This window comes from Pyricularia grisea (assembly GCF_004355905.1).
Source record: "Pyricularia grisea strain NI907 chromosome Unknown Pyricularia_grisea_NI907_Scaffold_12, whole genome shotgun sequence".
In the NCBI taxonomy this organism is placed as follows: Eukaryota; Fungi; Ascomycota; class Sordariomycetes; order Magnaporthales; family Pyriculariaceae; genus Pyricularia; species Pyricularia grisea.
In genome coordinates, this window is record NW_022156724.1 from 70683 (window position 1) to 94856 (window position 24174).

Sequence of the window (24174 nt, forward strand, 5' to 3'; positions counted from 1 at the left end):
CCATTGGCCCATGCATCTGAATTCTCCTACTGGCTGTGGGTTTTGTGTTCTGTGGCAGAGTTGGGCTGCAAAACGGTTCTCAAGGTTGGGCATACAGCTGAGCTGAACCTGTTCTTCTGAACCTAAAATATCGCCTCAATGATTTGTTTTTATTAACAGTGCTATCGCCTGCTTGAAAAGACAGATTTTTCCAGAGGTTTTTTTTTTATATGTATTTTCAGACTCTGGTTGTTTTCCGAAATACGGTGCGAACATGACCGAAATTGCTGCTGCTTTACTACTTACTTCAGGCAAGTTATAGCTAATGTCCTCGTCTAATAGCCGCCATCCTCGGAAACAAAGTCGAGCCGAAGAAAAGACCTGTCCGGATTGCCGATCCTTGTTTTCTTGTCCTTCGGTCAACTTTTTTCGGTTTATTGGCTTTACGGATCCTTGGGGTATCTAGCCCATCCAACTTCTCATTGCCCACAAACACATGTCCTGCTAGTTTTTAGCAGCTTATCTACGGGCCGTTGGCAGTTATTTCAGGTAAAGAAGTCAGCCAAGCCAGCGAGCCAGCTGCAACTAGTTCTAGATTGGCTACTCAAGCCCTTGCGCCAACTTCTTTTATTTATTAAAGCGTTGCCCAGCATAGCACGCAACATAACAGGGTCAATTACTTGTCAGTTTCATAGCAGGCAAACTTGTGGTGGCGGACGAGAGAGGCAGAGGCTTGACCTGTATAGCCCTGGAATGTTACAGCGGCCTATTCGTGTACATGGTACCTAACTCACACTACGTTTTACCGTCAGACATTTACTCATGCGCAGCTTATAAAGCCCCAAACTAAAGAAAAGCAACACCTGGCCAGTCAACTCAGCGCCGTTTATCTGCAGATGCTTTTTTGTCATGGTTGCAGTATTGGTTGATACTGCTCCAGCGGGATCTCGATGGCAATTCCCCGGAGGCTTTCATGACGGATTTTTCCTTCCTACCATCCATACCGAACGCATCGTCCGTTCTCCTTGGTTTTGTTGTTTGCCCTATGCGCTCAATGGTCATGTTGTTGTCTGTGCACATCTCATGTTAGATTACGTCTTTTCTCCTCTTTTTGTCACCTCGCGTTACCACATGCCAAGTTTGTTCGACGTACACACTAATGAACACTCGGTCTCATCGGATGACTGCATCTGAAATTGTTGCCCAGAAGAGGAGGAGGCTGTACTCGCTCCCTCGCTCAAGATTGCCAAATTGGTGCCACTGTGCAAAGTATTATAGCATACTCTAGACACCACCATCTCAGGCATGCTTTTGTATGTCTGGGCAATCTCATTTTCTCACTGGCCTTTTGTTGGGGCAAGCTAGTATCGTGATAGATCTGTTTAAGCTGCGTCTGTGGTGCCACCAGTTACCCAGATGGTAACCTCAGCATAGGGCTGCAAAGTTATCACAAGTTGCGAGTCTTGTCTGACACCATGCGCAAAACTCAAGCACGGACTTTGACGCACATGTACCTTAAACAAAAAGCTGCAGAGACGGCCACTAGAACTAGATCCACCAGTCATGCAGTGGTGCCATGGGTTTTATGCGCATGTGTTATTTAGCTACCCATGAGATGAAGTATGGTCGTGGGCATCTGTCAACGGTGACAAGAAATAAAAATCGCCACAATAACCATTTGGAAATTTACAAGATGGTCAAAGTGGAATATTGCATGTTTCTGCCGGCAGTCTTTGTGGATGTACAGTAGCTCGATACAGTGAGTGACTGGAAGCAACGATTAAATCTAGAGATGAACACTTTTGAACCAAAGATGCATAGTCTCACTAATTCATACCAGTTTGTAATGCATCAAAAGAATCAACGATATTTCCATACCGCCAACCGCATCAAAATGTCACTGCATAATTTCAAAAAAATTTGATCAAAGTGCTGTATAAGTCAACATACTCTCATTTATATGTCAACCAATATTATCGACCCGTCTTTCTATTTTTTTTCTTTTTTATATATTTTTCTTGTGTCAAATTCAGCCCCAGTTACTATGCCTCCAATCCTTTGGAACATCATCGGCTATGTCGTCCCCGGACTCGTCGGCCTGGTCCTCTCTCCTCCTATGCGGTCTCGATGACTTGAACATCCCCCTCAAGTTCCATTTCTTCTTTGCATCGGGGACAGGCTCAACCTCGAGCTCGGCTACTGTGATGACAGGAGCACCCATGTCCTTCTTATTGCTCTTCATTTCCCGTCTGGGCATTTGGTGGCTGACAACCGACCTGACTTTAGAGTGCCTCTGAGGGCTGTGTTGCGTAATGGTTGTCGATGTCGTCGTCTCGACCTCGTCGGCGCGGGATGGCGATTCGCTCTCTTCCCAACCGTCAAAGGCCGGATGGCAGTAAACTGCAGCGGGCCTCGACAGGGCCAGCGACTTTGAGCTGGCGACCCAAGACCCGCGCTTGTACTGCTTGCTGATTCGATGGCTTTCCACAGCCTCTGGATCGTTCATCGTGGTGCCGTGCGAGGATTCCTTGACCTCGGCGCCGTCTCGAATGTAGTAGACTGTACCGCGGGTCTCCTCGTCGTCGTCCTCCAGCCAGGTGATTCCCCTCCTCTTCAGAACAATATGGGCCAGGGTTCTGATCGCGGGGAGGCAGGCGACGACGATGCCGGCCGTGAACTCCAACAAGGACCAGTGGGCTACGGGGACATAGTCCCAGCTCGGGTCGGACGATGTGCCGATTCGCAGCAACGAGTCCAGCCTGTAAGCCGACGATGTGGCCGCAAAGGTGCCAACGGCAAACATGCCGACAACGTAGACTCTGCTACGCAGCGGGATGAGGAAGCCGGGCATTGATGGCTTGTTAAGTCTGTCGACCAGCATGGGCATCAGTGGCAGTAGTAATAGCAAAAAGTCCTCTGAAATAGAGAGGGTGGCCACTGCGGTGCTGAGAGAGTGCACATCCATGCAGGTTGCGTCGCGAGGGCCTGGTGTGTCCCATATCCGCTCTATGGGACGGCAAGAAAGAATGGTGAGGACTAGAACGGTCCCGTTGGCGACGACAATGATGAGGATGGTCCCTATGATGAGGGCGCGGAACCATCCAAAACGATAAAAGAGACGCAGGTAAAGACATAGTATGGCGATGCGGACGAATGTAAGTGTTACAATATAAAAGTTTTCGAGAATGTAGACTGAGTTGGTGATATTTTCATGTTAGTGGTGAGTGCTTCAACAGAGAGATAACGACAATAACAACAACAACAACAACAACATCCAGGGATGCTCTTACTGGGCTCAACAATCCTCGTCAAGGCCCCGTCTGGAAGATCGTAGTAGTGCTTGCCGAATCCATTCTGGATGGCAATGAGGTGCGGCACCAGCAATGCAACAGACGTTATGGTCGCCAGGTAGATGAGGACGTCATCGATAAAAAACTCTCGTGCCACCCTCCTCGAAGCAAGCCGAAGGGCAACGGACAATCCCACAATGATGAACAGAAACACAGCAACCGCAGTCTCTTCGCCAGACTGGTCAGGGTGATCAAAGTGGCAGACGGCAGCTTGAACGCGGCGAGATGTTAGAACATCCTTGGGCGAGCAATTGCTGTGCGTGCATGAGTTCCAATCGGCAATGAAGCCTGGACTTGTGCAAAGACAGAGAGTGTCGTCGATGCTGCAAAATCGGGTTGTGCTATTACGCAAACACGAGGCCTTTATGATAATATCAGTGCCAGCTCTGTCGAGCCCACAAGACCTCTAGTCCGTCCAGGCCTCAGACCAAAAGGAAGAAGAGAGAGATTATCATACCGCACAGCTAGTAATATTGGCAAAAGTCAGGCTGGTATGATCTTGTGTCTTGGCGGTGACCAGCCCAACATTGAAGAGGACCAGAGAAAGAATTATGGCAAAGAAAAATCGTGGGGACGCCATCATGGGTAGCGAGACATGCAAAAGTTTATATGTCTGTGTGGTTTTGTTTATCGAATCTGTTTCGATCTGTCGGGTTCCAGAAAAGGATTAAGGGGTCCAGGCCGCTGGCGATTATAAGAGTCCCATTCCAGTTGTGTAATCTCGAGGCGTGCCAGGATCGTTAGGCATACGTTCAAAGGTCCACCATTTAGAGATATTTGCCGGCACTGCTCAAAGAATTACAGGCACAAAGATGATGCCGGTAAACGACAGAGAGTAATCACTTTGGGGTTTTAAGCAAAGAGTATGCTCATGAAAATTGAGGGATTGAGGGGCGACAGAAATATATGAATAGTTGACAACCTACAGACGCAATATGTCCAGGTCGCAACCGTTCATCTCGTTGATTTGGTCCTGGAGGGGAAACTTGCGAAGCCAAGAATGTAAAATAAAAAAGATGCTTTTTCGTACATGATTAGGCCGATACTCGTATGGGCGTATAACCTTTGAACCCGCAACACATTAACACAAGCTGGAAACATCTCTGGCGACTTGCGCAAAAGCCTACACGCGGCGGGTAACTAACCAAAAAGCTACACACCATGTCATTTCGGGGAATTTTTGTTGATCAACAACAGCATGATCCTAGGACTGACCCTTGTCGAGCGCCGAATACAACATCAGCCGCCGTGACATCCAACTCATTTAGGGTTGGCTCGAGGGGGATTTTATCAGACGTTTGTGTAGGGTTGGCTTTGATCTTGGGTAAGGATGGCCTAGGCCTGATTGGCATCTGACCAGAGGTATTGAACGAGCTTTTAAACTCCAACCAATCGAATAGATCGCAATTTTGGTCTCTGTCATCTTACACTGTGGTAGATTTCGCTCTCTTAAATATGTTATTACTCACCAAAGAGCATATTGGGTGAAAAATACCATATACAGCATACCGGTAACCTATCTAGTACTTTCATCCCGACACCGGCCCATGTTCATGCTGGACCTGGGAAAGGTTCAGCTCATTAAGTTCCTAAGCAGTGATGTACTTTGTATATGATTCAGGGGCTAATACCCAGTCTCTGCCAATGATCATGTCCAAACAGGTAGGTCGCTGCGGTGGTTGGAACGGGTTTATGTCGTGGCAACCCACTTAAGCTTTGAGTCTAGGATTTGTCACCAACTACCATTTTCTTTCTCAAAAGAAGGTAAGGCTCCAGCTAGGTACATAACTCAAGAACCAACGTTTCCCATTGGACAAATGTACCTTTCACTGCACGTAGATGCACCCAATTGACTAGCAGACTAACGGCCAAAACGGCTTTGCATATCATGAGACAGACGCTGTACGAGACCTTTTGCTTCCTCCCCTTTGTTTTGCAGCCGCGCGCTTCATCGCTGCAAGAGAGAATGAAGCTGATGTAGCAGCATCTTGTCAAGCAGCTCACCAACTTGATTTTCCATGATTGATATATGTCATCAGCAAAGAGTTCCAAGGCAACTTCAATATACTCCGTACTTACTAGTGCTAATCATTATTGCTAGCTCTACAAATAAGAAGCTTCTAGTCTAGGTATCCTGTGACGTGTTTCTCCTTATTTGTCTGCATCCGCCTCGCTTCGCTCAGAATATACGGTACGGTAGCGAACGAGTTCTGGATCATGTCAAAAGAAGCAAGTTTTTGCTAGGTATGTAGTAAATTTTCGACTAGTGACGAATTTAGATACTTAGATTTCTCGTCCGTGGAAAAGCCTTAAACGGAGATAACTCGCGGCAGTTTGCCGAAGCCTAGAGACCAAAATAGTCTGATAAAAACAAGACCTGGACCTCAAGACTTATCCCATCAGAACATCGATACGTGGTAAAGCTTTGCAGTGCTATCTAGATCGTAAAGGGTATAGTGATAGCTAAGTATAAACTTGGGCCGAACATCCACCCTCTTGGCGGCTAAAAAAGATACAATCCCGGCTGGTATTTCCTGTCAGATTCTTAACAAAGTAGTTTGCCAAGTATTTTGGCAGACCATCGTCTCAGACTTAAAAAAAGAAAAAGGGTATTTGCTCAAATTAATGTCGCACCACCTTGTGGGCGCAGTGGTAGTGATGGGATCAATCCAAAAAAAAGAAGAAAATACTCAAACGCTCGACGAGAAGTGGGCTGTGGGGAAGTCCTGATTGCACGCCTGTATTGATTACCATAATCCCAAATAAGCGCGAGAGCTGGGCTGAAGATTAGTTTCCAACATAGTGAGCCACATAGCCAACCTCCATCATGCTCCCCCAGCCATCAAGAGTGTTTCCGTCAGGGTTGCCGGGAACTATGGGACGGTAAACGGTCAGCGAGAGTTTGACTGATGTGTGCGGGTTACGAGAGAGAGTGTGTTACATAACGGGAAATTACTCGGTTAGTCGTCGCTAAAAGGAAAAGCTTGGGTGGATCTCGATGACTCTGCAACGTTTTGCCGAACATGAGATTGAAATAGGGTTTTCTTCCCTTTTTTCCCTTGTGGCTTATACAAACACTGCCGGGACTTTAGGTGCAAAAAGAAAAAAAAAAAAAAAGCGGAAGTCCCCGTGAATGATTACAGGATCCTACATGGGTGCCAAGAAACGAAAGAAAGAGAGAAACGGCAAAAGGTTATGAAAGAGCCGATGTGGGATGTACTTACAGGTGCCTCCGACCGCGAGGTTCAGGATGAAGTACAGTGGCGAGTGGCACAGGGAATTCCACACCCCCTCGTTGGTGATCCGGGCCCCGTTGAGCTGGGAAAACTGTTGGCCGTCGAGGAACCACGTGATGGTCTCGTCACGCCACGAACTGGGGCGGCGGTCAAACTGCACGCGCCACGTGTGCCAGCTCTGATCCGGAATGGCTGTGGTGCCGGCCAGCCCGCTCGGTTCATTGCAGATGCCACCCGGGTACACGTCGCAGTGGACGGTTCCGTAGCCCGTCAGAGCGCCGTTGACAGTCTCCAATATGTCAATCTCACCGCACTGTGGCCAGGGGGTACCTGAGCGGAGCGAGTCACCAAGAAGCCAAAAGGCGGGCCAGATGCCTTTTTTCTGACTGATGGGGTTGTCGCCAAAGCGGAGGCGGGCCTCGCCGACGGTGATGCTCCCGTACGCTGGGGTGAAGGTGTACTTGGACTCGATACGGCCCGACGTCCACTCGTTGTTGGTGTGCCAGGGCACGATCTGCAGGGTGTCGCCGCCAGAGAGCTGGCGGTTACGCGAGTCGGTGGTATAACGCTGCAGCTCGTTGTTGACGCTGATGTTGGTGATATAGTTCCACCGACCAGCGTCTGGGGCCGAGCCCAGGGTGCCAGAAAAGGCATCCTGCCAGACCAGACGAAGGTCAGAGTAGGTGGGAGCGTTCCATGCCGACACGGAACTGGAGAGAAGGGAGACAAGGACGCCTAGGGAGAGTACACGCATCTTGGTGGTAATGAACGGGGGAGTTTTGACTGAGATTTAGGTAGGAACAAGGAGCGAGACAATATTCCGGACTTGTGTATCAGGGAGAGGCAGGAGTAAAGACAAGGCGATGTCAAAGACTGATCGAGGCTGATTCACCGTATCCCGAGATTTAGATGATGGCACAACAGATTACACAAGCGCCATTTATATAGCATCGCACCTTCAGCTTCGGGCATAGGAAGGCGACATGTTCTTGTGTGCCATCTGGACCGAAAATGGTCAAGAGGTTGACTAGACGTGAGCATGAGGAGAGGGACCTGTGAACTGTCACAACCATTCTCGTTGGAGGATTTAGGAAAAGATAGAGATCATTAACAGAAAAACCAAGTCTCACAGACACGTTGTCTTGTAAAAATGACCTTGGCATCCGGGTTTGGAAAGCAAACATGATCAAGACCTCACCGATACTTCGTGAGTGGTGCGGCCCTAGAATCGGACCCTGAGTGGAGGAAAGGAACCACAACTCGGTATGCGCGGTCGGTCCCATCTCGGGTCAAACCTCTTCGACACACAAGGCACGAACTTCTTCTTTGTTGGCGATGGATCATTTGGATATTCATGTTTGAACCACGAGTATTCATGCCTAAATGTTGCCAAGTGAGCGGCACAGTCTCACCATAGGCCGACATAACCAAAGGTCTTAGGTAATAATTGGTCAGTAGTGGCGGAAATTTAAACAGTGGGGGAAAATATGTCTCGGTAAGGCGCGCGTGGCGCCAACTTTGAAAGCACGTGGCAAGTGTTCAGGAACCAACTGAGGTGGTGATAGTAGTTATATTTTACACGTCCAAGAAAAGAAAAGGTAGCACGCGACGTGAAGTCAGACAAAATGGGGGAAAGGGACCAATCCAAGCTTGCTAAGGCGTTGCTGGTTCGTGGTTCCATTTAGAGTGGATGCGCTAGTTAGATCTGGGGTAGAACTTACCATGATTGGGCCATAACGGACCCTAAAGACCCACACTGAATTGGAGATGATTGATTTTGATTTTGTAGCCATTATAATTTCCAAACGTTGATACATCTCCAACAATTACTCCATCGGTTGAATCGCCTGCCCGGCTAGCTCAATCGGTAGAGCGTGAGACTCTTAATCTCAAGGCTGTGGGTTCGACCCCCACGTCGGGCTCAATTCCCATCCAGCCCTTGGAAACTTATTTTTGCTTTTTGCTACTTTTTGCATGTCACAATACAGCTGCTTGTTATTACTGGACTGATTGACAATAAAAAGAAGAATTATTTTCCTTTAACATATGGTCTAATACTGCGGAGTCGTAGTCAATTTTGGACTTTGTGACAGCACATTTAATCATGTGCTCTTTAACGCGTCTTTGTAGCGCATTTTGAGCATTTGTGGAAGGAAACATGTAACGTTACAAGCTTAAATACCTAAAACTAGAGTAAGGTAAGGTAGCTATTTAAGGTACCTACTACCTAGGTAGATAACCAACCAACCACCGGCCTAAATAACCCTTTTCTTCCCTTCCATTTTAACATTTGTATACCTACCTACCATCTTGTTACGTACATGATCACAAGTCACGTTATAATTATTCCCTTTACTCACCCACACCTTTTATCACAGTTTGTCTGCCCAATAGACATACTCGGTCGGCTTCCACCCTTGTACCCGATGCTATGCGTAACCCTAGTAACGATCTATTCCTCCTCGGCAACTCAACGCAGTGGTCCACGTGCATCTAAAGGCTTATGTCGACCTTCTGGCCGCCGTCGGTCATGATGTTGCCGTTGCAGCGCCGCAAAGTACATGGACCTGCGCAGGTTATCGAGGCAGTACAGCTGGTGAAAGATGTCGAGACCGACCATGTACTTCTCCGAGTGCCCAGACGCCAGCAGTAGTCCCGAAGAGCTGAGCAGTTGTGAATGCTCATTGGTAAATCCGGGCAAGATGATGGAAAAGAAATATTCAGTTGTAAAAGACCTTGTGCGCATTATCGTAATTGTCTGGCCACGGTTTGTTCATCTCATCATTCGGCCAGCCTCGATAAGGGGATATATTGCCGCTATCTTTACTTCCAAAGGCGCGGAAAAATATTTGTTTTTCATATGTTATGGTTTCCCCAGCTGGTACTGCAGATATCGTCAGAAAACAGACCATCTAGCGTGAGTCTTTGTTGTTGGCTTAGCTTCTTCACATGCGGCACATACAGTAGCGTTCTTGCTGGTACTTGTCACACTAAGCAAGCAGTCGTCCCAAGCTTGCTATATCTGGGGAGAGTGCTTGCACTACTAGCAGCAAAATCCAAGAGGACATTTAGGGTTCATGGGAAACCCCTCCGCACCAAACGTGCCCGGGATTCCCTGATCATGAGGTCCAATGAGTGTCTTGTCGGAGAGGAACACTGACCCGTCGTCATCGGGTGAATGGAGCTGCATGGTGTTTGCAACAAATATGTTTCCCCAAGGCTTGAAACAACTCATTGTCTCTGGCTTAACAATGGAGAGACAACGGTGAGTAGATGCTCGGCCATGACTCCTTATTACCAAACCATGTTTGACTGACACGTCCAAGTTCTGGAAGAGATTGACTACCTGCGGATCCCTCACGGCTCCTCGTCACTATGTGACAGTTTAGCTCACGCCAAGCACCCCGGATTCCGAGCTCGTAATTGCATATGAAGACCAGATGCATAATCTCTGATTTATTTCGTGCTCTCCTCAATTTCCTAGCTGGCTATATAATGCATTCAGACCTGTCAACGTGGCAAGTTGTTGATCACCTGGTTTCCCCGCTCCAGAGTAGGTAGCGAGTGACTCGTTTCCTTACCCCCAAATCGCCAAAACAGTCATGGCTGGTTTGCACAGGCTAGTTCGCAAAACTGGAGAGGTTGCACCCCATATCAATCGTGCTTCGTCGCCCCTTGATGCCCTCATTCGATGCTTCTCCATGTCGCATGCATGTGTGCAAGTCCCATGGTCTCTCGACAAATGGGGATTGATGTTCAACGTTCGTGCAACCTCCTCTCCGAGAGGTAGACACCTAATCCTGCTCGATAAGATTGCATCTTCTTGGTGCTGATATGCTTGCTAATATATTCGATGCTTGCTTGGAGTTGGCCCCTTCCCACCACACAGCCCTGGCGATCCCCCAAAACTAGGTGGCATCGACCGAGCAGCACCTTTAGAGCTCTGCCCATGATGGATATTTAACATGCTTGATAATAACTTGTAATTTGCGTCAACGTCTGCCGGCTTAACTTGTAGCTAGATTCCCAATGAGAAAACTAGCCATTTACAGCTAAACCTACAGATACTTGACTCTGGCGTACCGTCTAAAACTAGCACCAAGATCAAGAACAGACTCTAAAGAATCGCAAGGATGAAGCCAATCACCCCCATCCACATCGTTCTCGACCCAGCTCCGCTCGTCGTTGCAGTCCCGATCATCCAGACAGAGGACGACGAGATCACCGAAGATCCCGCTCATCTGGTCTGCCAGCCGTGGCTGGAAAGCATGTCGGTAAAGCTGGTTAGGGGCTGGGAATATACAAGCAAAGCTGAGCAGGCTCGGGGGTGAAGGAGGTAGTTTTTTCAGTCCCGTTCGAAAACAACAGATTGGGGTATATCATGATCTACAGCGAATGAGGCCGTTTGGATGAGCAACAGATCTCGTGTCTGAAGTATAAAGATTGGGATGCTTCAGTCAAGTAAAAAAAAATGAATCGGCTTTTATCTCAAGTGGCTTTTGGGGCAACACGTAACAAAAACTTTGTCATAAACATTTATTTAATAAAAAGAAACTCTATGTAAAATAATGGGTATTGTGACCTCAACATCGCTGCGGTTTCAGACTGTACTGTTGTACCAAAAGAAACGCCAGATGTGAAGTGCCGTGTGGCGAGAAAGGACCGTGGTATCTATAGGAAAGTGGGTGTTGTTACAAGACTGGCGGGTGAAAGCCGCCCCTGTATCGTGTATGTATTTCATGAGCCGCTTTTCCAGAGCAGATGGGTAAATGGAATAAAATAGAAATTGATCTCATGAACAAAATAGAAATAAAAGAAGTTGGTATAAACGTTCAGCCAAACAAAAAAAAACCCCCAGTTGGTTTACAACAAATTGTCGCAAATTAGTTACCTCCTGCTCTCGGGCTCAAGATTTCCCTGGTTATCAAGCTTGAAGAACAACGGGCTGGGTGGGCTTATTGAACCACGCTGAGCCCCCGGCTGGTGGTACGACACCGTAAGCATTTCTCTCTCCACCGCGGAGTAGTGTTGGTTGATTCTAGCTGTCTGGGGATACTGATCCAGGGTGCGAGGCTGCTGCGGCGGCAGTGGCTCGGTCGTTTGCGCGTAGCCTATCGGGACTGTGCCTTCGTTCTGCGCGCCACCGCCACCGTCGGCGTTCGGGACGGGAGGCATTGGCGGCCACTCGCTGTAACGTCCGTTGATCTGCTCGTAAGGGTCGGCGGACGAAGCGGACAGGTATCGAGTATCCCGCGAACCGGGCGCTCGTGATGTCCGGTCCTGTGCGGCTACTGGCGGAGGCGTGATCTGGTATTCGGCGTTACCGACTAGGTTCTGGTAGGCAAGGTACTGCTTATCATCGAGTGACCCTTCCTCCATCGAGTTGCGGTCGATGGACTGGCGGCCCATTGGCCAGTCGGCGGCTGCCATCGGCGCACCCCTAGAGGATACATTGGTCGGCTTTCTCAGCGGTGGCGCCCAGGGGCCCGAGTTGCCTCCCTCTTGGACTGGGTATGAGATAGATCCCGAGATGGAACCGGCCTTTGTGTGCTTTGGCAGCGCGCTAGCTTGAGATTTGCGAGCATCTTTCGCCTTGTTTCTTTTCCGTATGCATAGCATTGCCACAAGGCCTGCCAAGAGCATGACACCAACTGAAAGTGTTGGGTTTTGGTTAGTCTCAGGTCTCAAGATACGGCTGGTTGTTTTCCATCAGCGTGCAGAAAAAAAAATCAATAAAAGAAAACACATAATCTTACCAATGGCACCGGCTAGGATGGCAATCTGCCGCGATCCATTGTTGGCGGATCGACCGTCCGTGGAGGCCTCCCTGCCCGGTGAGGCGGCAGCCCCGCCCGTCTCGCTCGGAGCAGCCGTTACATTGCTGGTCGATAAGATGCTGCTAAAAGGTAGCTGGCTAGAGACTGCTGGCACGTTTTCGGTAGGTGGCGGAGTTGGCTGTGCCGATGATATAACCGGCGGTATGGTTGATCCAGATCCAGATTGGGTTGGAGGCTCTGATGATGGTGCAGCGGTTTGTCTTGGAGGCTGTGACGATGGTGCAGCAGTTTGTATTGGCGGCTGCGACGGTGGTGCAGCGGTTTGTATTGGCGGGGTTGAAGAAGTTACGGTTGGACTCGAGGATCGTGAAGAGACGGTTGGTGTCGCCGAAGCAGAGGAGGAGCCGCTGGGAGGGATGGTTTTGAATCCAGGAATGGTAATGATAATGACATTGGCGGCGGACCCAGGGATCGGGTTGAAAAAACCCCCAGGGATGACCACCGGCACTGAAGGTCGTATGGCGGCTTCAGATACATCCTGTTCTGGCGCCCTCCGTTGCATTCGGTTGAAGGCTCTAGCAATGGCGTTGCTGGCAGAGCTCCTGGAGGAGCCGGAGCGGGTTTCCAGATCACCACCAGGGTCCCGGCGGGTGAGGTCGGCTAGGAGCTCGGCCTGGTTGCGTGGTTGTCTTCCGTATCCCCTGTTTACCAGGTCAAGTCCGTCATGTCAGTAAAAAGAAAACCGACTATTCATTTCCTATTATCTCGTTTTCTTTTGTGTCCACAGACCACCATAGGATAGGATCGCAACCCACCACATCTTGTCAATCTGCGTCTTTTTTTTTCCCAAAAGCGAGGAAAGATTGTTTATAAAAGATACGAAATAAAAAAAAAGACAAAATAAATGGTGAAGATAGAGAAGATATTGCGTCCCAGCGCAGGTCTAAGTGTAGGCCCTGAAAAGAGAAGAAAAAGAAAATGAGGACCACACCAAAGGAGAAGTGAAGCTTCACAAGCGGCGCATGATAGCAACTTGACCTATGCGATCAAGAGTTAATCGATCGATACCTTACGAACCGTGTGAAAAGGCCTCCCAACTGAAAGTCGAGTTGAAACCAACCAACAGACAGATGAGAAGACCAAAAAAGAAAAGAAATTAATAATAGTAACGAAAAAAAACAACAACAAAAAACAATAACCGCAAACCAGCTGCCGTCGAACTGTTCGAAAGGCAAGCAGGAGATCATGAGATTGCGACGGAAGCAAACAAGTGAACAAAAGACCAAAGAAAAAAAAAGCGGGAAAGGGTCAAAAGGCAATCAAGCACATCTTGCATGTGGAATCATAGTCGCCGACATGATAAATCAAAAACCAGCCCTTGTCCTAATACTACACCGTTTATGTCACGACTGGGGCCGTTGAGGTGACATCGGCCATACCTAGGTACCGGACCCCGACTAAGGCATTTTTGGGGGAGCTTTTGACGACAAAGATACAGAATTTTTACTTGTTTTGGCGAGTGCTATAGGGAAGTCAGAGCCGTCAGCCAATATTAGTCGTACCGAAAGGATACTGGAGGCTTCAACGGACCAGTCGCTGGGCCAGGTTTGTGCTGGGGGTGGTGGGAAGCGGTGATCAGTGGGGTTCTTGGGGTTCTGCAAGGGGCTTTTCACCCGTGCGATTTTTGTGCATGCACGCATTCAAGACGCAGGCGTGGCACCCGGCAGACCCGCAAGACCCGCACCTACCACGAGGAAAGGCAACAAGCCATGGTGTGGGGCGGCCTTTGAGGTGTTTTTTTTTTTTTCTTTTCTGGAGGGAGGTATGAGACGGTCGCCAAGAGCGTCTAAAAATACGAAACATGCTTGACAAGATGGCAGAGGGCACGGTCCCCACCGTTGAAACTTGATCCGACCCCAAAGACCTCTTCTGGAAGGAAGTCTTAACCACGAACGAAAATCAGCTCCAGCCAAGGTGAGGTATGTACCTGCCTAGGTAGGCTTGGTAGGGTAAGGTAAGAAAGGATAGCAAGTACCCGTGCGATTGCGTTTCCTTTCCGGTACTAGAGCTAGATCTAGAACTAGATTCTTCTTGTGATGCATGCAGAACCGATCAACTAAGTACAGTAAGGTATATACTTTGTAAGATATGTATCCACTGTATCTAGCTACCGACCTTGGCAGGGAGAGAGTGAGAAGAGAGAGTGTGTGTGTCTGCCAACATTTTCATCCGATACAGATTGGCGGTTACTGAAATACGACGTAGTATCTACCCGCCTGCTTACAGATGATATCTATTTATTTCATACTTTACCATGCCTCCACCTTGGAAGTGGATGGCGATAACAGGTAATACTGTAGCATAGCATATCACTATAAAAATACTTGGGCTGTCAGACAAAACTTTAGTGCATAAAGGCCAAGGAAGACAAGTGGTGTTGTGCACGGGATGTAGAGGTATGTATGTCTGTGTGTATGTGTTTGTGTTTTGTCTATCAACTTCAATTTCCTCATCCGGTCCGTTCATGCCATTCACTCATCACGTTGCCACCCACAATGCGGGTTATCACATATTTTATCTTGCGTAAAATATGCAAACCAGTAGAGAGAGAGAGAGAAAAAAAGAAAAAAAAGAAAAAAAAAAGGCCAAGTCGCACCACCCGGCTTCAAAATCTTCCACAAAGTTTGGTTCCCGCCTCCGCTGCCGTCAATTCTTGGCGCGTGGTTCGATCTATCTAGTTACTGTGGGGGTGGGACCGACAGCGTCGCAGGTTTGCATCAATCGATTCAGCTTGCCAAAGTTCATAAGTAGCCCACTTGGCCCAGTGTACCCAAAACCCATATTCCTCGTGACCTCTTTAATCTTTCTTGGAGAAAAAAAGGAAGAAAAAAAAAGCAAAAAACTGGTTTGCTTGTTTCGGTTCTCGTTACCATTTGTTTGGATCCAACACCTTTGGTCGGGCGGGCCCGATGCCAAGGTACTAAGCTAAACCAATGATGTGCATTTGCATGAGGAAGCAACTTCTTGCGCTGCGAGTAAGCATTTAGCTCTAGATAGAATAGTTAATCTACGAAATAGTATTCCAGTATTCGGTGTGTTATTAAGTTGTGCTATTGTCTGACAAGACTTTTATTTTTGTTTCTTATTATGTTTTTTTTTTCTCCGGCCAGGAATATCTTGCTTGGTCTGGTACACGTATACAAACAATTCCACACAGCTTTCCTTAAGCGAGGTTTGATCCAGCCAATTGAAGGTTTGTATTCTGGAGATCAATACAGCCTCCAAAACAAACAACAAACAAACCGTCAAAAGGCAATGACACGAACCCCCCATTTAAAAATCACCTCATCCTAGCCTTTGCCTTCTCGCCACGTATCTCCGCATCAGGCTTGTAAGTTTTGAACTTTCTCGCAGGCACGCCCTTGATAAACATTTCGTCCAGTTCCTCGTATGTCCGCGCGGCTGTCTCGGGCAGGCAGAACCAAACATACACCAATGACATCACGGCCAGCCCGCCAAAGATGAAGGCTATCTTGGCGCCGAGGTTGGCCTTGTCTGGATTGAAGAGGTAAGGTAGCACAAAGCTCCACATCATGTTGAGCAGCGCCTGGGCCGAAGACCCGATTGCGATCGTTTTCACACGCAATCTGCTAGTGGAAACCTCGCATAGGATCGTGTAGGCCGTCGCACCGATGGTGACGTTGTACCACCAGCAGTAAACCAGTATCAGACCCACGGTGCCTTTGATGGCTCCTGGGCTTCCTGCTACGGCGAGTCCAGCCATGACGAAAAGAACAGCCGTCAAAACAAACAGGCCCCAAAACGTGAGGGCGCGCCGGCCCACGCGGTCGATGAGGAACCATGACATGACGTTGCCCAGCAGCGACAGGACCTGCTGGACAATCTGTAGCTGGAAGCTGAGTTGGGTGCTGAAGCCCGCGGTCTGCATGTAGTAGGTGGAGTATGAAGCTGCGAACGTGATGCCCGATAGCGCCTGGATGCAAAGAGGCGCGATGCTGATGACGGTCCGGCGGAGGTTACTCTTGCGGAAGCAGTCGAGATATGAGGTGCCTGCCGTCTCCTTGGCTATCTCTCTCAGGGTCTGCTGCATCATTGCCAACCTCTTCTGACCCTCTTCTCCTCTGTGGCCGAGCTTGGAGAGATTTTCCAGCGCGCGATCATCACGGCCCCTGCTAACCAACCACCAGGGAGACTCGGGCATGAAGAACACGCCGACCGTCGCGAACGCTGCGAAGCCGTATTGAGCCACAAAGATGGCGCGATACGCCTTGTTTTTTTTTTTTATATATCCAGAGTTAGTCGTCAGTGGTTGAGAAGTAGGTTTCAGGGCTAGTGCTTACCCAGCGGGTAGGGAGAGTTCCCGTGTCGTTGACGATCAAGGCGCAGACGAGGGGGCCTAATGTGTAGCTTGCGGCAGAAAGACATGTGAAGAAGCCACGGAGGGCAAGTGGAGTGACCTGTGTGTGCGTGTGCCCGTGAGCTTTAGGCTTTAACCATCCAAATAGATATACCTACCACTCTATGCAACATGTGTGTCTGCTTACCTCGCCGATATAAGTCACAGTCACCGACTGCAGGAAACCAATGGCGAAGCCGTTGAGGAATTTGCCACCAAAGAACATGGCATTGGTCGTTGACACGAACTCGAGTGTAACCGCTGCGTAGGTGATCACTAAGGCGAGCATCACCACACGTTGGCGTCCAATAAGGTCGGCCAGCGCGCCGCCTCCCAGCGCTCCTATGATTTGACTACATGGATCGATAACTCTTGTATTAGCTTTCTAGGTTCGTCAAGCAACGGCATAATACTGCAACATGGAACAACAAGAAGACTTACGAGGCGATGGGTGCACCGCTGAAAGCAGACTGCCAGTTGGCCGGGATGACAAAGTCGCCATTGAATGGGGCGCCGAAATCTTCACGGAACCTTGGAATGCCCAAGATATTGCCGGCCGCCTGGTTCTCGAAGCTGACAAGCAAGACCAACCACACGGCGTAGGCGCACCACAAACAAGAGATGGGATACTTTTTCAACGACGCCCTCTTCCCGAGGTCGTGCTCTTGCTGATTTGCCAGGCCGGCGAGCTGGGCCTGTTCCTTTTCGGTCGCATCGGCGGCATCCTCTTGAGCATTGCTTAGGCGCTGCTCGATGGTAAAGTCGTCTTCCTGCTTGTGGGCTGCCATCCCGACTTGGTTTCACTATATTCAGACGAATGGGGTTCGTCTGGATGACAAGAGGTGAACTGAAAAGGGATGGGATGAAGACGAGAACTGGATCAACCATGCAGTCATTGCAAGCGTCCCCGCGTTCGGTATTTATTCGGCCAAGTTCACCCATCAGGTCGGCAAGGGAGCCACTTGCCCAAGTGGTTCAGCTACCGAGATACCCACACAATGGCCATGATAATGTTAGCGAGCTGCTCAATTCTCCGTGCGGGGAAAAAAGTCTGGGGTTGCAGTATGGGGTATGGAGACGAGTTTTCCCAAAGAGCAAGCAGAGCTGAATGAATACATGAATCGAGTCAGGAGATGGATGGATGGATCCATGGGGCATCATAACAAGTGTTGCGTGGGGGCTTCGTGGCTATGATTTCCTAAGTTGGCAATCAAGAACTAGAATAGAACCAGTTCTGCTATTGTTCGTCTGTCCCTTAGCTAGGTGGGTAAGTAGGGAGATTAGGTGTTCTTGGCAAGTCAGGTTCTTAGTATTATACCCGGTATTCGTCCGGCCTGGACTGTGACTGGAGAGTTTGATGGATTTCGCTTGCTATTGTTGAGAGCCAAGGATCAAAAAGTATCCCACCTCGCTTACCTCACATCACCTCAGGTTACCTTACTTTAAGCAGGGAGGTAACTGTCAAGGGTCGACAGGTATTCCCACAGACGTCACACACTCCAGTAAGCACCTCATTGAGAAAGCCCTCGCTTCGCCAAAAAGAAAAAGAAAAAAAAAAAGAAGAAAACCCTTCAACTCGCCAAAATGTCACCCTCAGCGAGCAGTAACCTCCAGACTTTCCCCTCCAAACCACGCGTCTATATCGTCTCGGACATATCAAACGAGCCTGACGATGCCGAGTCACTATGCCGATATCTGCTATACTCTAACCAGTTCGACACAGAAGGGCTGGTGGCCTGCACTTCGAACTGGATGAAGAACCGGACTTGCCCTCAAGATATGCTCAAAATAATCGACGCATACGCCGGCGTCGTCGGCAATCTCAACAAGCATGTGCATAGTGATCATCCCTACCCGCCAGCCGACTACTTCCGAGAGCTGGTTCGGTCCGGACCTACCGTGAGTGTTTAGACTTTTTCTCTCGGCCCCTTACAAAACGGTCTCCCCACGCAAAAGAAAAGGCATCACACTGAACAGACACAACCCACCCACAGGTGTATGGAATGGTAGCGATAGGCCCCAATGTCCCCATAAGCCCCGGCGGTGCACATCTCGTATCCCGGCTCGAAGCCTCGGCTGTAGATCCGCGTCCTCTCTGGGTGCTCCTCTGGGGTGGCGCAAATACGCTGGCCGAGGCGCTCTTCCACACGCGCTCTCGTCCGGACGCCGCGCTGCTACGCTCACGCCTTCGCGTCTACGCCATCTCGGATCAGGATGACAGCGCGGCCTGGATCCGGCGGACATTTCCGGATGTGACGTACATCGCGTCGGTCCATGCATGGTGCAGCTATGGGACAGCCGCGTGGACGGGCATCAGCGGTGACGCCTACTACGGCTTCGACAGGGGCGGGCCAGACGCCACAAAGATAACCAAGGAGTGGATCAAGGAAAACATTCAGATCGGACCACTGGGCAGCGCGTACCCAGACTTTATGTTCATTCCCGAGGGCGATACTCCAACCTTTCTCTACCTGATCCAGAACGGGCTTGGGGTTTCAGAGCACCCCGAATATGGATCATGGGGCGGGCGGTACGGACTCGTTGATGCAGGGCCCGAGGGTGGAAAACACTACGCCGACGTCACAGACAGAGCGGCTGGCAAGGATGGCAGGGCCTACAGGAGTAGCCAGGCGACAGTGTGGAGGTGGCGGGACGCTTTCCAGAATGATTTTGCGGCGCGGATTCAGTGGACGATGAAAGAAGACTTTGGCAGGGCAAACCACGCACCTGTGGTTTACATCGGCGACAGCGTCGGACCCTCGCCGGTGGAAATTTCAGCCGAGGCGGGGAGCACTATAACGCTAGACGCAAGCAGGAGCTACGACCCAGACGGCGACCAGCTCACCTTCAAATATTGGCATTACCGTGACCCCACTGCTACTCAATGGTGGGTTGAAGCCGAGGTGGCGGAGCTGCAGGTCAAGCCGGTTGACGGCGAGGGGAAGGTGGTGGAGGTGACTTTACCTGGTCCAGAAAAATGCTGCTGCGAGATGCTGTCAAGAAAAGCGTTGGCGAAGGGTCAGGTGCTCCACTTGATCCTCGAGGTCACCGACAACGGAAGCCCCGCGCTGACGACTTACCGACGGGTGCTGATACAAGCCACGAACGTGGAGTTGAAGGGTGGTGCAAAAGAAGCAGTAGAAGCGGTGGGGGATTCCATGCAGGGCTTTTCAGAGAGTTGAAAGGCCAGTGCAGTGCAGTGTTATCCGTATGAGGATGAGGGTTGGCAGCAGCAGGGGTTCGGCCTGGTCGGAGATTTTATGTGCGGGGTTACTGTCACTGGGCTGGCGTTAGGCTAATTCCGGAAACTGCCTATTTGGGAAATTTTAAGCACGTCTGGTCTAGATGCACTTGCTTTAACATGGAGTTGCTGCAGATGTGCTTTGCTTTTGCTGTTCAGGCTGCTGATGCGCCAGAGTAATAATTTCTCCCTTGCTTTGACATCTATGCACTGAATAGAGACCTTTGAATACATTCAACTAAAAACGTCAAAGTGAGAGGAAAAAAATATTGTCCTAACAAAGTTGCCGACTTTTGTCATCGCCTCCTTTACTTCATTCATCTTTTACCTCCAACATGACCCACCTGCCGAATCCATCTCTGCAAGTTACGGCTGACCATCAGCTCAAGCAAGTCGAGGCACCAATTCTATCACCAGGACCTGGCGAGGTTCTTGTGCATGTGAAGTGCACTGGTGTATGTGGGTATGTAATATCGATATGGAAATACAAACCCAATATGTGTTGGGCTTTGGGAGGGAGAAAAAAAGGGGAAAAAAAAAGAAAAAAAAAAAAAAAAAACCAACACTAACCATCTCACTCACCCCCAAAAACAGCTCCGATGTACACTTCTGGAAGACCGGCGCTATCGGAACCCTCGTCGTTGAGGGCGACTGCATCCTAGGCCACGAAGCAGCCGGCATCGTGCTCTCGACCGGCCCAGACGTGACGACCCTGAAGCCCGGCGACCGCGTCGCCATCGAGCCCGGCGTCCCCTGTAACAAGTGCTTCCTCTGCAGCGAGGGACGCTACAACCTCTGCGAAAGTGTCTGCTTTGCTGGTGTCTATCCCTACCACGGCACCCTGCAGCGCTACAAGGTCCACCCGGCCCGGTGGCTGCACAAACTGCCCGACGGCCTCTCGTACGCCGAGGGCGCCCTGCTAGAGCCCCTGTCCGTCGTGCTGCACGGGATCCGTCTCGCTGGCTTGAGCCTCGGCAGGGGAGCCGTGGTGTGCGGTGCAGGCCCCATTGGTCTGATTGCGTTGGCGGCGGCCAGAGCGTCGGGTGCACACCCCATAGTCATCACAGACGTGGAGCCCAGGCGGCTCGAGTTTGCGCGAGAGTTCGTCCCGTCGTGCCAGACGTACCGCGTTGATCCTGCACAGACGCCCGAGGACAATGCGAGGGGTATCCGGGCCCTGTTTGGCTTGAAGGGTGGTGTGGTGCCAGACCCAGACGAGTACTCGGCACCGCCCGTGGTTCTGGAGTGCACGGGTGTCGAAAGCAGCGTGTGCACGGCGGCCTACACGGCAAGACGGGGCGGCGTCGTCATGGTGATTGGTGTAGGCAAGTCGATCATGAACAATCTGCCCTTTATGCATCTGAGCCTGGCCGAGATCGACCTGCGCTTCATCAATCGGTATCGAGACACGTGGCCGGCGGGGATTGCATGTCTGGAAAGCGGTATCCTCCCGGACCTGAAGAAGCTGGTTACTCATGTGTTTCCTTTGGAAGAAGCAATCGAGGGGCTTACCCTCGCCAGTGATCCAAGAAACGGGAGTATCAAGGTCCAAATTGTGGACGAGGTGGATATCAGTCCGTGAGGAATGAATAAGGTAATTAGTATAGTATATTTGCATAGGATACTCTCATGTCTCTAACTATATGGCATTAGACTTGTGTATCTGTGCATATAGCACGTATGATCTCTATTTCACCAGTCTATATCAATAATCAACGGCCCTCAAATTTGCAAGTCCGCAAACTCCCCCCTCAACCACTCTCCCGTCTCCAAGCCCTTTAGATACCCCTCAATCTTTTCGCTAACCTTTGACGTCTCATATCCAAAGTACTTGTACGCTTCTGGTCCCGGCAGTGAGTGTCCAAACCGCCGCAGACATACACCGGCGTCGGCATACCGCTCCCATCCGTTCGGCGCGTAGGGCTCTACGACGACGGCGGGTATACCCTCGTGCCGCCGCAGCGTCTCCCTCCTATACGTCACAGGCTGCTCGTCAAACAGCCGCCAACAAGGAAAGCTTACGACGCGGGCCTTGACGTTTCTCTCCGCCAAGGCCTCAGCCACATCCAGGGCCAGGCACAGTTCTGCGCCAACACCCAGCATTGTCAAGTCTGCCTTGCCGTCCGCTGGCTCCGACACAACGTAGGCGCCCCTGGCAACGCCTTTACGGCTTGACTTGCCAGCCAACTGCGGTAGCTTGTGTCTGCTTGTGCTGACAATGCTCGGCCTGGTCCGTTCGGCTATGGCAACCTCCCAGGCACCCGCTGTCTCCTCGCTGTCGGCTGGTCGCATGTACAGCAGGTTTGGCATGGCGCGGAACAGAGTCGCCAGCTCAATGGGCTGGTGAGTAGGCCCATCCTCGCCCATGCCAATGCTGTCGTGCGTGGCAGCGTGAATCACCTGCAGCTTCTGAAGGGCGCCCATGCGCACCGCCGGCGCCGCGTATAGGTAAAACATGAAAAAGGACGAAGTCACCGGAACAAAGGTGCCCGGATTGAAGGCGGCGAGACCGTTGGAAATGGCACACATGGCATGCTCGCGGACGCCGTAATGAATGTAGCGGCCTTTGTAGGAGCCATTGATGCCGCAGGTTGGCCGAATGTTGGGCTATGGTTGTTTTTTGCGTCTCGTGTCAGTCGACTGGTTATTTAAATTCAAGGAGAAGCAAGATAAAGACAACACTCACATTCTGGAAATCCTCCATCCCATCCCATGTCATGTGAACAGACGGCGTCAGATCTGCAGTCCCAACCATGAACGAGTTTATATCCTTGGCAATCGGGTTAAGCACCAACCCGGAAGAAGCTCGCGTCGCTGTGGGCTTGTCGGAAAAGCTCCTGGGGATAAGGTCCCTCCAGTTCTCCGGGAGCTCGCCCCTGGTTCTCCTATCAAACTCACGGGCCACTCCCGGGTGTGCTTCGGCATACTTGCTAACAAGACCCTTCCAGTTGGCGACAAGATTGTGACCCCTCGTGGGAATTTCGGCAAAGAAGTCGCGTACCTTGTCACCGATGACAAAGTGCTGTTCCGGGTCGAACCCAACGCTGCGCTTCATGTTTGCCACATCGGCTGCCCCAAAAGCTGCGCCATGAGCCTCTGCCTTGCCGGCGACGGCACTGCCCAACCCGATGACAGTCCGGACGTTTATGAAGGTCGGCTTCCCATGTTTGGCCTGTCGCGCTTCAGCCAGAGCCCTGACGATGCCCTCAATGTCAAAGCAGCCGTCTTCAACATCCACGGTATGCCACCCGCACGCCCTCATCTTGGCGTTGACGTCTTCGGTGTTTGTCAGGTCTACAGACCCATCGCAGGTGATTTGGTTGTTGTCGTAGATGATAGTCAGGCTGTCGAGCGCCAGGTGACCGGCGAGAGAAATAGCCTCGAGGGCCACGCCCTCCTGCAGACAGGCGTCGCCAATCATGCACCAAGTATGGTTATCGACAACGGGAAAGCCCGGTCGGTTATAGGTGGAGGCGAGGTTCTTGGTAGCCATGGCGAGCCCGACGGCGTTTGCCACGCCCTGTCCCAGCGGGCCTGTGGTTACCTCGATGCCCTCGTGCTCGATCTCGGGGTGACCTGGGCAGAGAGCATCTGTACGTTTTGAGTGATATGACTTGAGCTGGTCAAATGTCATGGCTTTGTAGCCACTCAAATGTAAGAAGACGTATTGGAAAAGGCAAGTGTGTCCTATGGGAAAGCAAAGGGTCAGCTTTACAGGAAGCTTCTGATGCGATGAAGATCTCAAGTCTAGTCCAGAGCTTGTTGAAAAAAACTCACCGTTTGACAGAACGAAGCGGTCGCGGTTGAAAAATTCCGGTTCTTCAGGCGAGTACCGCATCACGTATTTCCATAAAGCAACTCCGATTGCCGCCATACCAATGGCGCCACTTTTGAAGCAGCCGATCAGCACTTGTGTTCATAGCTGAGTTTGGAAGGACGGGATTCGTGGAGACAAGATGCTTATCTTACCCAGGGTGACCACCACCAAACTGCTGACATAGGTCCGCCACCAACATCCGGATGGTCTTGAGAACTATGTCATGGTCCTCTGCTGGCTGGAGCTGTGGGAGATCTAGGGGCTTTCCTTGGCTGGGAACAGCCGTAGAGCCTCGCCCAGACGATGCCATCTCAAAAGGTCCTCGCTTGCGAATGTTGGGTGGTTTTTGTGCTGTTT

The 24174-nt window shown here is 50.5% G+C and overlaps 10 protein-coding genes across 11 annotated transcripts; 3 read left to right on the plus strand and 7 right to left on the minus strand.

Moving 5' to 3' along the window:
- Positions 1-145: 145 nt before the first annotated feature.
- Positions 146-1260, plus strand: PgNI_12412 (uncharacterized protein). Of its 2 annotated transcripts, XM_031132361.1 has the most exons (3): positions 146-245; positions 322-661; positions 792-1260. In XM_031132361.1, the coding sequence occupies exons 1-3, from the start codon at positions 210-212 to the stop codon at positions 827-829; spliced, it is 414 nt and encodes a 137-aa protein (XP_030976109.1). In that variant the 5' UTR covers positions 146-209; the 3' UTR covers positions 830-1260. The 2 variants fall into 2 exon arrangements, with proteins under 2 accessions (XP_030976109.1, XP_030976108.1); XM_031132362.1 differs by having other exon boundaries at positions 322-1260.
- Positions 1261-2008: 748 nt separating this feature from the next.
- On the minus strand, positions 2009-3909 carry PgNI_12413 (uncharacterized protein; the record flags this gene model as incomplete). Its single annotated transcript, XM_031132363.1, has 3 exons — positions 2009-3171; positions 3270-3690; positions 3787-3909. The coding sequence occupies 3 exons, from the start codon at positions 3907-3909 to the stop codon at positions 2009-2011; spliced, it is 1707 nt and encodes a 568-aa protein (XP_030976107.1).
- Positions 3910-5568: 1659 nt separating this feature from the next.
- On the minus strand, positions 5569-7837 carry PgNI_12414 (uncharacterized protein). Its single transcript, XM_031132364.1, has 2 exons — positions 6554-7837; positions 5569-6202 (listed from the first exon to the last, which is right to left on the minus strand). The coding sequence occupies exons 1-2, from the start codon at positions 7317-7319 to the stop codon at positions 6117-6119; spliced, it is 852 nt and encodes a 283-aa protein (XP_030976114.1). The 5' UTR covers positions 7320-7837; the 3' UTR covers positions 5569-6116.
- A 3250-nt stretch (positions 7838-11087) lies between these two features.
- Positions 11088-13572, minus strand: PgNI_12415 (uncharacterized protein). The gene is made up of 3 exons (XM_031132365.1): positions 13158-13572; positions 12322-13043; positions 11088-12216 (listed from the first exon to the last, which is right to left on the minus strand). The coding sequence occupies exons 1-3, from the start codon at positions 13160-13162 to the stop codon at positions 11453-11455; spliced, it is 1491 nt and encodes a 496-aa protein (XP_030976113.1). The 5' UTR covers positions 13163-13572; the 3' UTR covers positions 11088-11452.
- Positions 13573-15682: 2110 nt separating this feature from the next.
- Positions 15683-17547, minus strand: PgNI_12416 (uncharacterized protein; the record flags this gene model as incomplete). Its single annotated transcript, XM_031132366.1, has 4 exons — positions 15683-16630; positions 16704-16820; positions 16908-17112; positions 17201-17547. 4 exons carry the CDS (start codon positions 17545-17547, stop codon positions 15683-15685), a joined length of 1617 nt encoding a protein of 538 aa, XP_030976115.1.
- A 796-nt stretch (positions 17548-18343) lies between these two features.
- On the plus strand, positions 18344-19941 carry PgNI_12417 (uncharacterized protein; the record flags this gene model as incomplete). Its single annotated transcript, XM_031132367.1, has 2 exons — positions 18344-18658; positions 18754-19941. The coding sequence occupies 2 exons, from the start codon at positions 18344-18346 to the stop codon at positions 19939-19941; spliced, it is 1503 nt and encodes a 500-aa protein (XP_030976112.1).
- Positions 19942-20335: 394 nt separating this feature from the next.
- On the plus strand, positions 20336-21582 carry PgNI_12418 (uncharacterized protein; the record flags this gene model as incomplete). Its single annotated transcript, XM_031132368.1, has 2 exons — positions 20336-20463; positions 20595-21582. The coding sequence occupies 2 exons, from the start codon at positions 20336-20338 to the stop codon at positions 21580-21582; spliced, it is 1116 nt and encodes a 371-aa protein (XP_030976106.1).
- On the minus strand, positions 20385-20738 carry PgNI_12419 (uncharacterized protein; the record flags this gene model as incomplete). The annotated part of the gene is made up of 2 exons (XM_031132369.1): positions 20385-20450; positions 20583-20738. The coding sequence occupies 2 exons, from the start codon at positions 20736-20738 to the stop codon at positions 20385-20387; spliced, it is 222 nt and encodes a 73-aa protein (XP_030976105.1).
- Positions 20850-21311, minus strand: PgNI_12420 (uncharacterized protein; the record flags this gene model as incomplete). Its single annotated transcript, XM_031132370.1, has 2 exons — positions 20850-21240; positions 21286-21311. 2 exons carry the CDS (start codon positions 21309-21311, stop codon positions 20850-20852), a joined length of 417 nt encoding a protein of 138 aa, XP_030976080.1.
- Positions 21583-21722: 140 nt separating the features above from the next.
- On the minus strand, positions 21723-24127 carry PgNI_12421 (uncharacterized protein; the record flags this gene model as incomplete). Its single annotated transcript, XM_031132371.1, has 4 exons — positions 21723-22607; positions 22687-23687; positions 23778-23887; positions 23970-24127. 4 exons carry the CDS (start codon positions 24125-24127, stop codon positions 21723-21725), a joined length of 2154 nt encoding a protein of 717 aa, XP_030976081.1.
- Positions 24128-24174: the final 47 nt, after the last annotated feature.